Source organism: Eubalaena glacialis, chromosome 3 (genome assembly GCF_028564815.1).
Source record: "Eubalaena glacialis isolate mEubGla1 chromosome 3, mEubGla1.1.hap2.+ XY, whole genome shotgun sequence".
NCBI classification, from domain to species: Eukaryota; Metazoa; Chordata; class Mammalia; order Artiodactyla; family Balaenidae; genus Eubalaena; species Eubalaena glacialis.
Genome location: NC_083718.1, coordinates 157294281 through 157310410, shown reverse-complemented (window position 1 = coordinate 157310410; position 16130 = coordinate 157294281). Strand labels below are relative to the sequence as shown.

General features: G+C 36.1%; 1 protein-coding gene across 3 annotated transcripts in view; it reads right to left on the bottom strand.

Moving 5' to 3' along the window:
• The window catches only part of IPP (intracisternal A particle-promoted polypeptide), a 35277-nt gene that overhangs the window by 14377 nt on the left and 4770 nt on the right, over positions 1–16130 (bottom strand). For 2 of the 3 annotated variants that reach the window (XM_061184278.1, XM_061184279.1), the window contains exons 3-5: positions 9807–10238; positions 4275–4430; positions 2550–2717 (exon numbers count right to left, since the gene is read on the bottom strand). In XM_061184278.1, coding sequence (XP_061040261.1) covers positions 2550–2717; positions 4275–4430; positions 9807–10238 — 756 coding nt within the window. The remainder of the gene's footprint in view (positions 1–2549; positions 2718–4274; positions 4431–9806; positions 10239–16130) is intronic. The other variant, XM_061184280.1, reaches the window with a different exon arrangement.

Below are 16130 nucleotides of genomic sequence, written 5' to 3'. Positions count from 1 at the left end.
TTAACGAAATCCCAGTTTTTAAAAAACCCTTTCTTTCTTTTTTATTGTATTTAAATACACATAACATAAAATGTACCATGTAAACCATTTTTAAGAATACAGTTCAGTGATGTTAAACACATTCATATTGTTGTACAGCCATCACAACCATCCATTCCCATAATCCTTTTCATCTTGTAAAACTGAAACTCTATACACATTAAACAATAATTCCCCATTCTCTCCTTCGCCAGCCCCTGGCAACGACCATTATACTTTCTGTCTTTTTGGTTTTGACTACTCCAAGTATCTCATATAAGTGGAATCATACATTATTATTTTTAAAAACAGATTTGATGAACTAATTCTAACTTTCATATGGAAGTATGAAAGACCTAGAATAGCCAAGCACTCCCAAAAAGAATAATAAGGAAAGAGAAAATGCCCTATTAAATAAGCCTATCAGACTTAAAATAGAGCTTTAATAATTAAGATAGGAATAGACAGAGAGACCAGTGGGAAAGAAAGGAAATTCTAGAAACAGATCCACACATATATGATTACTTGGTATATGACATAGTTTGCATGACAGAGCAGTGGGGAAACAAAAACGCTGGGAATTGGTTATATATATAGGGGGGAAAAATGAAACTGGTTCCTTACTAATACTATCCGTAAAAATTCAATTACAGGTGAATTATAGACATAAATGTAAATGGCAAAACTATAAAATTTTAGAAAACAATAAAGGTATATATCCTCATGACTTTCGAGTAGACAAAGGATTTCTTTAAAAAGATATAAGAAATACTAACCATAAAGGGAAAAAAAATAATAGAGTTGGCTACATTAAAATTAAAAACATTCATTTATCAAAAGATACCATAAAAAGAGTAAAAGATGAAGCAGAGGAGTAGGAAAATATATTTGCAGCACATATAATCTTATGAGGGCCTAGAATCCTGAATGTATACAAAACTCTTACTGTGCAGAAAAGAGTCACCATCAGGCCTAAAACTGCCTATCGTTAGAAAGGCTTGCTTGCAAGGTTGACCCTTGCCTGGAGTCTGGGAACATGGCTAGTAAACAGTTCCCTACACTCACATAAAATTTTCCCTAAATGATAACAGTGGCTTTTTGCAGTGGTGAAAATGTTCTGGAATTAGTGGTGATGGTTGCACAATTTTGTGAATATACTAAAAACCACTGAACTGTACACTTCAATGGTGAATTTTATATGTGAATTATATCTTAATTTTTAAATATAATACTGAGAATATTAACCCAGATATGAATGTATCTAAAAGGAAATAAACTATTGACTGTGATTATCTCTGGGTGGTATGATTATAGTATGGGTGATTTTTATTTTCTTTTTCATATGCTTCAGGTTTACCAAATTTTCTACAGCAAATCTGAATTACTTTGATAACAAACATTTATTTAAAAATTATATATTAAGTAATATGTTAAGATAGTAATGTTTATAGTATTAATAATGGCTAGTAAAGTCATAGCAGTTTTGACGGGCTCCCATTTGTACTTCTGTGGTATCAGGAAAGGGGATAAATATATATGGAAGTGTCACAAAGAACACTGTGACCCTAGGTTAAACAGGAGAGAGTTCACGCAATGCAACTGCCGAAATGTACATAAAAAGAACTATTAGATTTCTAGCCAAAGATTATATAGAGTTATAGTCTTTATACTGACAGATGGTTATTGCTCAAAACTCTAATTTCTTTGTTAGGATTTTCAGATGCACCATGACATTTATTGATTTAATAAACAGTTTTTGAATGATGATTATGTTCCCTCCAAAAGATAAAAATCAAATATTCCCTATATCTCTCTCATTTTAAACTGACGGTATCATAGTTGGAAAATAATAATATGATTTTTGATTTACAGCTTTCAGTATTTTAGAATGACCCATAGAAATAAAGCAAAAATATTGGCTGTAAAGGTTAAAGATGATCTACCTAGGCTGGTTGCTATAAAGACAAATTATTCAGAAGTAAATATTGGTATCAAAGGTGTTAGTATTTATTTCTCTTTAGATCCCTCTCTGATAATTATTTCTCTCCCACATTCAAATCCCCTTTTAATTTTATTCATTAATCATTTTAGAATTTATAATAATAGTTTCAGAAAACACAGTGATTTTAATCAAGAAATATATCCCAATGTCTAGCTGACATGGTTTTTATACATCCCACTGCCCAGATACTTGGTTAATTTAAAATGATTCATAATGCAGCTCTCAGAATTAAAAAAATTTTTATCACAAATGTTGATCTAAATTTTGGCGTCACATTTTCATAAACAACTTTTCATTAAAACCAAACCTAAGTATTTGCCTTGTAATAATTTACCGTGTCCCTCTGGTATGAAATATTCAATATCTTGTGTTTCCTTTTTCTTTCATTCATTTATTCAATAAATATTTATTAAGCACAACTGTATCTACATATACCCCATTGTATCTAGCAATATATATAAGGCATATAAGAATGCAGTCAACTTAGAGCTAGAGACTAATAAGGGAAATAAGACATTTTCATTATTACCTCCAATTGCGTAGACCATCCCTCCCAGAACTGCTACTCCCAGTCCACATCGAGCCTGATGAAGTGAAGACACAGTGGTCCAGTACTGGCTAAAGGTGTCAAAACGTTCTACACAACTGAGGGCTCTACTATCACTCCAACGACCCCCCTGCAACCGAGTATATCCACCTGAATAAAGGAAGGAAAGGAGGTACACAGCAAATCCCTTACTGCTAAATATGGAAATGGTAGTAACAAGAAAAATCTAGCCCTCTATATCTAGACATTCAATATAACTACTGCATAGTAAGGAATAAGTGCTTTAGAGTCTGCCATATATACATCTATTATTCTTAAATGTGCCAGGTCCTGAAAGATTATGGTTTAAATGCAATGAGGTCAACCACAATGTTCTACCACCTGGTCTTGGTTATAATCAAATGTTAGATGAAACATAAATCTAGGAACTGGTTATCTGTCTAGTTAGGAAGTTTCATTGTGACTTCTATTAATGTCTTTTTCAGTTAAATATAGTGAGTTGGGGCTTCCCTGGTGGCGCAGTGGTTCAGAATCTGCCTGCCAATGCAGGGGACACAGGTTCGAGCCCTGTCCCGGGAAGATCCCACGTGCCGCAGAGCAACTAAGCCCGTGCACCACAACTAATGAGCCTGAGCTCTAGAGCCTGCAATCCACAACTACTGAGCCCACGTGCCACAACTACTGAAGCCCGTGCGCCTAGAGCCCGGGCTCTGCAATAGGAGAAGCCATGACAATGAGAAGCCCGCGCACTGCAATGAAGAGTAGCCCCCGCTCACCGCAACTAGAGAAAGCCCACGCACAGCAACGAAGACCCAACACAGCCAAAAAGTAAATTAATTAATTAATGATAAAAAAAAATAGTGAGTTGAAATCCTTGTTTGACTGCACATCCCATCATTAAAAAAGTTAAGCAAGCACTCAAAAATTACACATTTATATATTATAGTATATATAAAATTATACAATGACATACATACTAAAAATTATACTATACATCAAGTTTTTATATATAATAAATTATATTATGTATATAAATCTGGACAATCTGTTGACATATATATCAAATATTGATAAGGTTTAATGCTTTTTTTAAAAAAAAATGGAGGGAATTCTCTGGCGGCCAGTGGTTCCGACTCGGCACTTTCACTGCTGTGGCCTGGGTTCAATCCCTGGTCGGGGAACTAAGATCCCGCAAGCTGCGCGGGGTCGCCAAAAAACTACACAACACTACGCTACACTACACTACAATAAAATAAAATAAAAATGGAAAGGTTCATACGATATTCCTATGGGTTATCCTGCATATCCACACTTTGGAGACCACTAGTTCCTATCATCCCTAATGACCATCTAAGACGCTGTGAATAGTTAAAATGTGTGAGATTTATTTTCCTATTTCTCACTAGAATTCAAATATTTAATTTTTAAAGCAGTATATCTTAGGCAGTTATTTGATAATAATTGGGTATATAAGAACCCAAAGATTTAAATCACAGAATAACAGATGTCAAATAAATAGCTATTTATTCTTAGATGTGTCCACTGTACTATATAAATACAATTTCTAAATCTGTAGCCTGTATGTGAAATTAAATATGCCTATCTGACATACCTGCACTTTCTGACATGTATGATAACAACAAAAATTTAAAAGGTTTTTATCCTGAAAATAAAGATAATTTCTATTACTTTTTAAAAGGTTCTCACCTACTGCATACAGGTACTTTCTTGCTTTCTTCCGAGGTCGAACCTTAGATGTCTGCAGAAAACTAGAAAATTTGTTCTCTTTGGGAGATTTGCACACCTCACAGTACTCTTTCAAAAGTGTTTGCAATGCAACACGAAGATTAAAATCGGATATTCCTAAAGCAATGTTGAAAAAGATAATGTTTTAATCAATTTTTAAATAATATTGAAAAGACATGTTTCCATGAAAATAAAATACATTTAACAATCAAAAAATGAAAACTCATCATCAAACAATGGAGTATGTTTCCAACAATACCAAGTATTATTTTTCTCACTGCTATTAAAGAATATATACTTTCCTTAAATCAAAGATTGTTTTAAAAAACATGCTTCATTAGATCCAATTTGAAAACACATGTATGAGGATCTCTAAACAAAGATGCCAGGTAAAACAGGGGCACAATTATCTAGCAAAATGAAAAAATAAAATTGCCCAAAATTCTATACTTACAACCTGCTAACAAAAGGATATAAAATTATGTCATACACTTTGAAAATGATAGTCAAAGCAAAAAACAGAAGATTCTGGTCGGATGAGGTCCATTTCCTAAAAAGACTGTGAGCATGATTGGGTAGGTTATTCTGCTCAAGGGTGCTTAGCTGAAAAGATGAATTGGGAATGAAAGCCAACCTGTGTCCCACTTGGCAAGCTATAAGAACTGGCCTCCGTGAAAGGGCACTATCTTCTAATTTGCACAAAAGCACCACATATGCTAGTAAGGGACTGTCTCTAAGCCTTGTCTCTATGTCCAAAAAGCAATATTGAGGAGAAAAGGTCAACTAACAAAATCTTGAGAAGTCTCACTAGTAACTTAAGAATTTGGAGAAAGGGCAAATAGCAGATAAAAAGCAGAACTGAGAAGTCAAAGAAAAAAACCATTAAAAGAAAAATCCTTTACAGGCCCATCAGTAAAGATAGAGAGGATCACCAGGATTTGCCATGTAACAGAGCTCAGTGGTAGCCAAAATCCACAGTAGTGAGACACATCCTTGGCTGGGTTACGTAGGTCTTGATAACAGATCAATACAGTAGTAGGATCTTACAAGAGAGACCTCAGAGCCCAGGCCCCCAAGCAAGGACCTCAGCCTTAGCAGATCTCTAGTCTTTCACTACCCTATGCCTCAGGCTAGAAAGATGTGGTGAGAACACAACACAGAGCCCTCAAATTTTAGATGGGAGAAACAAAGTAGTTACACTAAGGTAGAAAGAGTGTCAAAGAGAATTATCAGAGCAAGCAGGTTTGAACAGAGTTGCCCAAGTTAAGAATGAGCAATATATCATGAAAAAGCAATACAGCTATGTAAATATACCTCAGGAAAAAGAAGAGAAAGAGACTGAAGAATTCAGTCTGGAAGAAAACATTAGCCACAAACAGAAACAGACTCCCCATACACAGGATAGAATTATTTAAGAATACAGATCCTATATAAAAAAAAGAACTCAAAGGCAAAATGAGATGCATTGTGGGCTTCCCTGGTGGCGCAGTGGTTAAGAATCGCCTGCCAATGCACGGGACACGGGTTCGAGGCCTGGTCCGGGAAGATCCCACATGCCGCAGAGCAACTAAGCCCGTGCACCACAACTACTGAGCCTGCACTCTAGAGCCTGCGAGCCACAACTACTGAAGCCCGCGTGCCTAGAGCCCGTGCTCCACAAGAGAAGCCACCGCAAAGAGAAGCTCATGCACCGCAACAAAGAGTAGCCCCCACTTGCCGCAACTAGAGAAAGCCCATGTGCAGCAACAAAGACCCAATGCAGCCAAAAATTTAAAGATAATAATAAAATAAAATGAGACGCATTGTTGAGGAAACAAAGTGAGAACTGAAATGACAGTAGTGCAGACTTAATAAATTGGAAACAAGAAACTCATCAGAAAAAAATCAAATTAGCGATTTGGAGTAAAGACTTGAGAAAACTGTGAATATAGAGCAAAAGACAAAATATTTTAACATTAGAAGATAAATATGAAAGACAAAAAAGTTCCAGTGAAAGGATGAAGACTACCAAATGAAACATTAAAAGTGTTCAGGAACTTCATACAGGAAAAATTTCCCAAAATGAAATTAAAATTGAACCTTTAAAAGGAAAGGGCGGGACGTCCCTGCCGGTCCAGTGGTTGGGACTCCTCGTGTGGGGGCGTGGCTTTGATCCCTGGTTGGGGAACTAGGATCCCGCAAGCCGCAAGGCTCAGCCAAAAAAAAAAAGAAAAGGGTATATGATATAGTCTAAGGAAAAATGGCAAACTTTAACACAAATCAAGAATAATGGAAGATAATTCTTTAGGCATCCAAGCAGAAAGAGAAAGTCATTAAAAAAAAAGAAAACCATGCCTTACAAACTTGGGGTGGGCTGGGGGAATCATCATAAATTAAGAATATTATGCCCACCGAAATTTCTGTTAAATTAAAAAGCAACAGGCAGAACTTCTCAGATGTGAGAAAAAAAATCAGGAAATAACAGTTATCATGAGCCTTCCTTGAAAAAAATACTTAGTGATGAAATCCAACCAACCAAATGATGAATCAAAAAAGAAAGCTCAGGGAATTCATTGGCGGTCCAGTGGTTAGGACTCGGTGCTTTCACCGCTGTGGCCTGGGTTCAATCTCTGGTCGAGGAACTAAGATCCCACAAGCCCTGCTGCACCGCCAAAAAAAAAAAAAAACGTCAGGACTAAAAAGACTATCGTTAAAAAACTGGTAGAGAGCATTAAATCCACTTAAATACAAAACAAAAGCACAGAGCTAGGGGAATCATGATTGAAAAAAATCTATGTAAAGGCTGTGTAAACCTTGAGGGGGGTAGGGAGAAAAATAACAATGCTAATTACCTCATTTTTCTTAGCAGAGAGTCTAAACTTTAAAATTGAAACACAAAATGAAACTACGGTTTCACCTTTTAATGATTTTCATCTTTTGTTTTTAACTCTACAAAAACTTTTTAGAATGAATATTTCTTGGGATAAAGAAACATTTATCTGAAATTAGTTATTACTTTAGTTTCTTCTTTGTTAATTTTTAGTGAGATTTAAATACATTTTTGTAGTATAAATAGTATGATAGAATGATTCTTATTCTTATAAATTTTTTTTTCTATCCATCCATGCAACCATACACCCACCTATCATCCATCCTCCTATACAGAGACATCTAGAATGATGTTTAATGACTGTTAATTATAACTGGCTATTTCTGGGTGATGGACTTTGGGTGATTTGTTGGGTTTTTTTATACTTTATTACCTAAACTTTTTATAAGAGTATGTACCATTTTTAAAAAGTAATATCATTCTCTAAAATGCAAGAAAAATATATGTTATACTAATAATATTAAATTGCCTGAATTATTCCTGTGGTAAATACAAAAAATATACACCAGGGGGAAAATCTACACATTTCACATAACATAATTTAACCATTTCAATTAAGTCTCTTGCTCCTTCACTGAATTTTGTGGTAGACTCTCATTATTTTTCTGTATGAATTGTCCATCTTTTCTCCAATATGATCAAAAAGATAAAGTTTCAAAAATAGTGAAAAATATTAAGGTTACCTTTAAAAAAAATCCTCCATTTATTTCTCCCTTGCCTCCCTGCAGTTTTACTCCAGTGAAATATCTTTAGGTGATAACTATTGGGCAGTGCAAGACTTAAACACTGTATTACAACACTAAAAAGCTGCAGGAAAACATGTCCCAATTCTAGGGAACTTTCCTTTGCTCCTAGCAGAGGAACTTTCCTTTAGCACTCTGTATCTGCGGCACTTGGGAAAAGCCAACTCAACCATGAAAGCCTTTGTCCCACTCCTAAATTCTCACATGATACATGCAAAAATGTGTCTGGATAATTTCTCTTTTCTTGTTTTACCATTTAAATACAGTCAGTCTTCATTTTTTGTGGATTCCTTACTTGTGACTACATCTACTCACTAAAATGGATTTGTAACCCAAATCAACATTCACAGCACTTTCCTGGTAGTTCACAGACATGCCACAGAGTGGCAAAAAATTTGAATCACCTAACATGCATGTTCCCAGGTGAGACTGAAAGAGGTGACATCCTGCCTTCTTGCTTCAGCTCTCACTATAAACAAGTGTCCTCTTCACACTCTATTTAGTGTCATGGTTTTCACATTTTTGTGTTTTTTGCTGTTTTTTTCACTGTTTAAAATAGACCCCAAGCATACTGCTAAAGTGCTGTCTAGTGTTTGTAAGTGCAAGAAGGCTGTGATGTGCCTTACAGAGAAAATACATGTGTTAGGCTTCATTCAGGCTTGAGTTATAGTGCTGTTGGCCATGAGTTTAATGAATCAACAACATATAATATTAAATGAGGTAGTTCTGACAGACACACACATAAAACAAAGTTATGTATTGATCAGCTGACAAAAATGTTGTAAACAGAGGCTTGTAAGAGCTTACCCTGTATTTCCCTAGGAACAATGGCTCAGTATTTGTCAATTCAGTGTTCTTGGCAAATTTATAGAGGATAACTACCATGAATAATGAGAACTGACTATATATGAATAATGAGAATTAACTGCATATACATTAATACAAGATATCACTCAGAAAAACCTACAAAATTCTGTTAACACTGTTAAGAATGGGAAAAAACTAAAAATCCACATTAAATATAATTCCTTCACAGAATTACAACTTTAATGCTAATATTGTATTTAATTCATAATAAAATATTTGTAATTCAGTCACATCCTAAATCTTCAGTGCATGACAAGAGTAAAACCTTCAAATCTTGAAACCAGGTCCAAAGTAGTTTTTAAAAATAAATTTAGTTATCATTCTTCCAATATAAAGATAAAATTTATTTTATACTATGGTGAAAAGTATTTTCAAAGTTTAGAACCTAAATATATTCAAAGGCTACATAGAAGCTATATTATATCAATATACAATTCATTTTATAATGAGAGGAGTTACAAGATTTATTGAGTTTTGGTTTTGTGTTTAGCATATATGTTTTCCTCAAATGCTGGGTTTTGGTGAATTTTTCAGTGGCAAGAAGAAATCTTACACTAAAATAATTAGTACTGCCTAAAATAGCACCAGTATTTTAACTCTGTCAGTAATTTTATCTCCCGTGGTACTTAATCTCAAGAAAGTATTTAAAGATTTGATTAAAATAATGGGTAGAAATACTGAAATACTGGGACTTCCCTGAAGATGCAGTGGTTAAGATTCCACGCTCAATGCAGGGAGCGTAGGTTCGATCCCTGGTCGGGGAACTAAGATCCCACATGCCGCATGGCGTGGCCAAAAACTTAAAAAAAAAAAAAAAAAAGAAAGAAAGAAAAAAAAGAAATACTGAAATACTACTATCTACCCACAAAACACAGAAGTTGTATCTTGCATATAATAATCATTCAATAAACGTCTGCTTATTGAACTGAAAAACGAAAACACTATCACATTTCAAATTGAGGAAAGGTCACTGGATAATTAACTGACTAACTTAACATGGAACAAAAAAATTACCTTCTATATACTTTAAAAGCCTCTGAGGAGGTAATAAAGGGAATCGAATTGGGTCTAGCACTTCCACCACATGTTTTCTTCTCTTTCCGAGATCTTTCAGAATCCACTGCATTGCAGCTAAGAAGACCTGGTATTCATCCTCGATGCTAAGCTCTTCACTTCGCAAAATTTTGATCAGCTGATCTTTTGTAAGTGCCAGGAACTCTTCCCCACTATGAACCTCCAAGAAATGGACATGAATGTAGTTTTCTGTAAATTCCAAAAGATCATGGCAGGCAATCTGCTCAGAGAACTGAAAGATCCCAATGCAGTTCAGTGGATCAATTTGTCCTTTCAGAAATTCACAGCAAAGATTAACAACTTCAGTCAACTGTAGCATGTCTGCTGCAACAATCAGCTCTTGGACATTATTCACTCCTATGTTCACTATACCTAGGGAAGTAAGGAGACAAAATAACCAATAAAATAAAATAAACATTTGACTTATATTCAAAGACCATTATATTCAATACTTGATTCCACTGATAGCTTAGGCTTCGCCGAGTAGATACTAAGTATAAAGGCAACAAAGAACTTGTAGAAAGGTGCAGAACTTAAATGATAATGGTACCCCACATTCATGTAACACTTAACAATGAACCAGGCACAGCATTAATTGCTTTATACATTCACTTAACCCTCGCTACAACCCCATATAATAGGGTTTTTTCCCCTTATTATTATTATTTTTTAATTAATTAATTAATTAATTTTTGGCTGCATTGGGTCTTCATTGCTGCACGCGGGCTTTCTAGTTGTACTGAGCGGGGGCTACCCTCTGTTGCAGTGCGCGGGCTTCTCATTGTGGTGGCTTCTCTTGCTGTGGAGCATGGGATCTAGGCATGCAAGCTTCAGTAGTTGCAGCACACAGGCTCAGTAGTTGTGGCTCGCAGGCTCTAGAGCATAGGCTCAGTAGTTGTGGTGCACCGGCTTAGTTGCTCTGCGGCATGTGGGATCTTCCCGGACCAGGGCTCGAACCTGTGTCCCCTGCATTGGCAGGCGGATTCTTAATCACTATGCCACCAGGGAAGTCCCCACTTTCATATATGTTTATAATGACTTTGGGAAGACATCAAATACTCAATTATATTTAGAAGGGAAAAAAACCACTGTAATTCTACCTAATAAGGATAAACTCTCCATTCGATCTTATACTTTCCCTTTACCCCTTTAAAACATTCAACTAAACTATGTGTCTAAAGTTTGTATTCCCAAATAGATTTATAAACTCTGTTGGGGCAAGGCTTGTCCTTTCTGTATTCCCAATGCCTAGCACACACTAGGTGCTCAAAAAATTTATTATATATGAATGAATGGCCAAAGACATTATGGTGAGAGGAAGACTATGGCTTGATGAATGCAAACAGGGGTTTTCTGAAAAGTATAGGAAATGGAATCCACCATGGGAATAAATGGTAGTGGCTGCAGAGAAAACTGAGATAAGACTTAATTGAATGAAATGAGAATTCACTACAAATTTGGAGAAGATAAGATCATGGGTTGTGATGGAAGGTAACTGAATGACTGCTACTGGATGAAACCAAGAGTTTCTTGGTTTGAAAGTACTAAAAAGAATGCCCTACAGCTTAATAAGGCTTTACAGATTATTAAAAGCACTTTTAATAATCTGTAAAGCACACTTTACAGATTATTAAAAGCACTTTTACAGCAACAAAAAAACTAACAACCCAATTGAAAAATTGGCAGAAGATCTAAATAGACATTTCTCCAAAGAAGACATACAGATAGCCATCAGGCACATGAAAAGATGCTCAACATTGCTAATTATTAGAGAAATTCAAATCAAAACTACAATGAGGTACCACCTCACACCAGTCTCAATGGCCATCATAAAAAACTCTACAAATAACAAAGGTTGGAGAGGGTGTGGAGGAAAAGGAACTCTCCTACGCTGTTGGTGGGAATATAAGTTGGTGCAGCCACTATGGAAAACAGTATGCAGGTTCCTCAAAAAACTAAAAATAGAGTTGCCATATGATCCAGCAATTCCACTCCTGGGCATATATTGGGACAAACCTATAATTCAAAAAGATACAAGTACCCCTTTGTTCATGGCAGCACTATTCACAATAGCCAAGACCTGGAAACAACCTAAATGTCCACTGACAGATGAATGGATATATATACAATGGAATACTACTCATCATAAAAAAAAAAAATGAAACAGGGACTTCCCTGGCAGTCCAGTGGTTAAGACTCTGTGCTTCCACTGCAAGGAGCACGGGTTCAATCCCTGGTCGTGGAACTAATATCCCTCATGCCTCGAGGCCAAAAATAAATAGATAAATAAATAAAAATAAAAAAGAATTAAAAAATTTCATTTGCAGCAACATGGATGGACCTACAGATTATCATACTCAGTCAGAAAGAGAAAGACATACCATATGATATTACTTATGCATGAAATCTAAAATATGACACAAATGAACTTACCTACAAAACAGAAACAGACTCACAGACATAGAGAACAGATTTGTGGTTGCCAAGGGGGTGGGGGGTGGGGGAGGGATGGATTGGGAGTTCGGGATTAGCAGATGCAAACTATTATATACAGAATGGAAAAACAAGGTCCTACTGTATAGCACAGGGAACTATCAATATCTGCTGTATGGCAGAAATTAACACAACATTGTAAATCAACTATACTTCAATAAAATTAAAAAATAAAAATAAAACAGTAAGCTACATGTAAAAGAATGAAATTAGAACATTTCCTAACACCATACACAAAAATAAACTCAAAATGGATTAAAGACTTAAATGTAAGGCCAGACACTATAAAACTCTTAGAGGAAAACATAGGCAGAACACTCTATGACATAAATCACAGCAAGATCCTTTTTGATCCACCTCCTAGAGAAATGGAAATAAAAACAAAAATAAACAAATGGGACCTAATGAATCTTAAAAGCTTTTGCACAGCAAAGGAAACCCGACACAAGACAAAAAGGCAACCCTCAGAATGGGAGAAAATATTTGTAAATGAAGCAATTGACAAAGGATTAATCTACAAAATATACAAGCAGCTCATGAAGCTCAATATCAAAAAAACAAACAACCCAATCCAAAAATGTGTGGAAGACCTAAACAGACATTTCTCCAGAGAAGTTATACAGATTGCCAACAAACACGTGAAAGGATGCTCAACATCACTAATCATTAGAGAAATGCAAATCAAAACCACAATGAGGTATCACCTCACACTGGTCAGAATGGCCATCATCAAAAATCTACAAACAATAAATGCTGGAGAGGGTGTGGCAAAAAGGGAACCCTCTTGCACTGTTGGTGGGAATGTAAATTGATACAGCCACTGTGGAGAACAGTATGGAGGTTCCTTATATAACTAAAAACAGAACTACCATATGACCCAGCAATCCCACTACTGGGCATATACCCTGAGAAAACCATAATTCAAAAAGAGATATGTACCACAATGTTCATTGCAGCACTAGTTACAATAGCCAGGACATGGAAGCAACCTAAGTGTCCACTGACAGATGAATGGATAAAGAAGATATGGCACATATATACAATGGAATATTACTCAGCCATAAAAAAAAACGAAATTGAGTTATTTGTAGTGAGGTGGATGGACCTAGAGTCTGTCATACAGAGTGAAGTAAGTCAGAAAGAGAAAAACAAATACCATATGCTAATACATATATATGGAATCTTAAAAAAAAAAAAAAAAGGTTCTGATGAACCTAGGGGCAGGACAGGAATAAAGATGCAGATGTAGACAATGGACTCTTGAGGACACGGGGAGGGGGAAGGGTAAACTGGGACAAAGTGAGAGAGTAGCATTGACATATATACACTACCAAATGTAAAATAGATACCTGGTGGGCAGCAGCTGCATCTCACGGGGAGATCAGCTCAGGGCTTTGTGACCACCTAGAGGGGTGGGATAGGGAGGGTGGGAGGGAGACGCAAGACAGAGGGGATATGGGGATATATGTATACATATAGCTGATTCACTTTGTTATACAGCAGAAACTAACACAACACTGTAAAGCAATTATACTCCAAAAAAGATGTTAAAAATAAATAAATAAAATAAAATTCTAGCTCTACCCCAGCAGTATGACCTTCACCTTATGAAATCTAAATATACTTTCTGAGGGTTTAAAAAAAAAAGTATTTTTACATTTATTAAAATTTATCTCATCTAACCTTCACATGAATTAAAAAGTGCTACTATCCCCAGTTTATGAATAAGGAGAATGAGGCTCTCACAAGCTCATTTCTATTTTTTAAGTACCTACTTTACATTACCTATAAAACTCTGTAAAGGCACAGGCCACACCTGTCTTGTTTACTATCATATCCCCAGTGCCTAGCTCAAAAAATATATTCACATATATATTGAAAGAATGAATGAATAATTGACTAAAGTTAAATGAAATGCTTCGTATCCCACAGCTAGTTAGTGGCAGAGCTAGATCACAAACCCAGGTCATTTGATTTTAAGTGAAGTGCGTAAAAATCTATGGTGAGAAGAATCTGTTAAGACCTATTAGAATTGTGAACGGTTAATAAAGAATGTCCAGAGGAGGACTTCCCTGGTGGCGCAGTGGTTGGGAATCTGCCTGCCAATGCAGGGGACACAGGTTCGAGCCCTGGTCCGGGAAGATCCCACATGCCACGGAGCAACTAAGCCCATCCGCCACAACTACTGAGCCTGTGCTCTAGAGCCCACAAGCCACAACTACTGAGCCCACGTGCCACAGCTACTGAAGCCCGCACGCCTAGAGCCCGTGCTCCGCAACAAGAGAAACCACCGCAGTGAGAAGCCCGCACACCGTGGTGAAGAGTGGCCCCCGCTCACCGCAACTAGAGAACAGCCTGTGCCAGCAAAGAAGACCCAACACAGCCAAAATTAATTAATTAATTAAAAAAGAAAAAAAAATGTCCACAGGAGAGATTAATAGAATAACAGGTTTTGCTGCCCCATCCCAAAAAAGGAAATGCTATTACAATGAAAATCAAAGATCATGTTTTTAAAGTACTAATTGTATCAAAGACTACAAAGTTCCCTGTCCAATAAATACCCAATATTCATTTTCATTTAATCCATACTAACAGAACCTTGATTTTGTTGTGAGTGGCAATTGTGCCCTGCTGAAAATTACATTTCTCATCCTCCCTTGCAGATGGGGGTGAATTTTTGACTAAGTTTGGCCAACTTTATACAGGCAGCAATTATTGGGGAGGGCTACCAGAAAAGCTTAAAAAGGGATAGACTCAGCCGGCAGGTCCTTTTACCTTTTCCTCTTCTGCCTTCCACTGGTTAAAGTTCACTGATCATGAGATTAGAAGCTACAAGCTATAGATGGTGGAGCAAAATATTGGAAGAATAATGGGCTACTAATAACATCAAGAAGCCACCATACCAGCCTTGGGATGGCTTCTATGGATCCATTTTTGTTGGAAAAATAAACTCCTATCTTGTTATTTTATATCTTTTACTAGCGGCCAAATGTTGTTCTTTACTGTTAACCAATTTTACCTTAAATGTCAATATTCTACAATGTTATTATCCCCCAGATATACTCAGTAGCTTTTACTTCTCTAGGTTTTACCACTTTTTATTCCTTTGATGGAAGTGCGAATCATCAGCAATATGGAGATGATGCCATGAACATTCTCTTTCACTAGATATCTCTTGTTGCTACTGTCAGACAACAGAGGCAGAATAAGCAACTTGTGGAATTTCTTCTGTTTTTATGTTGTTCGACACTAATTGCATTGGATTAATCTGTGTTAATTTATACTTTGCAAATAAGAGAAGCAGGGGCATTTATGAAATAGTTTAACCAGCTCACATAAGTCATTTAGAAAAGTGAGATCAAGAACCCCTCAATGTTAATCTGTACACTAGTCAACAGGCAGAGCTGCACTGCTTTCAGCAGATAAAAGATAATGATTTTAATTTTTTTAATTTATTTTTTTAACATGTGATAATCATTTTTACAATCCCAAATTAAAAGCTATTTTCTGAAAATTTCCAAAAAGTAATATGAAACTACACAAAGGAAAGAAATCACCTTGGGACTTCAGTGGTGGCGCAGTGGTTAAGAATCCGCTTGCCAATACAGGGGAAACGGGTTCGAGCCCTGGTTTCGTCGTTTTCCAGGTTTAAATAACATGCTTTAAATAAACAATACTTTATCAGGCCATATCCCACCAAGTAGTACTTTAAGGAGAGCAAGGTATATTCTCAAAACTAGAGTATAAACAAACATAGTCTTTGTTTTCAAA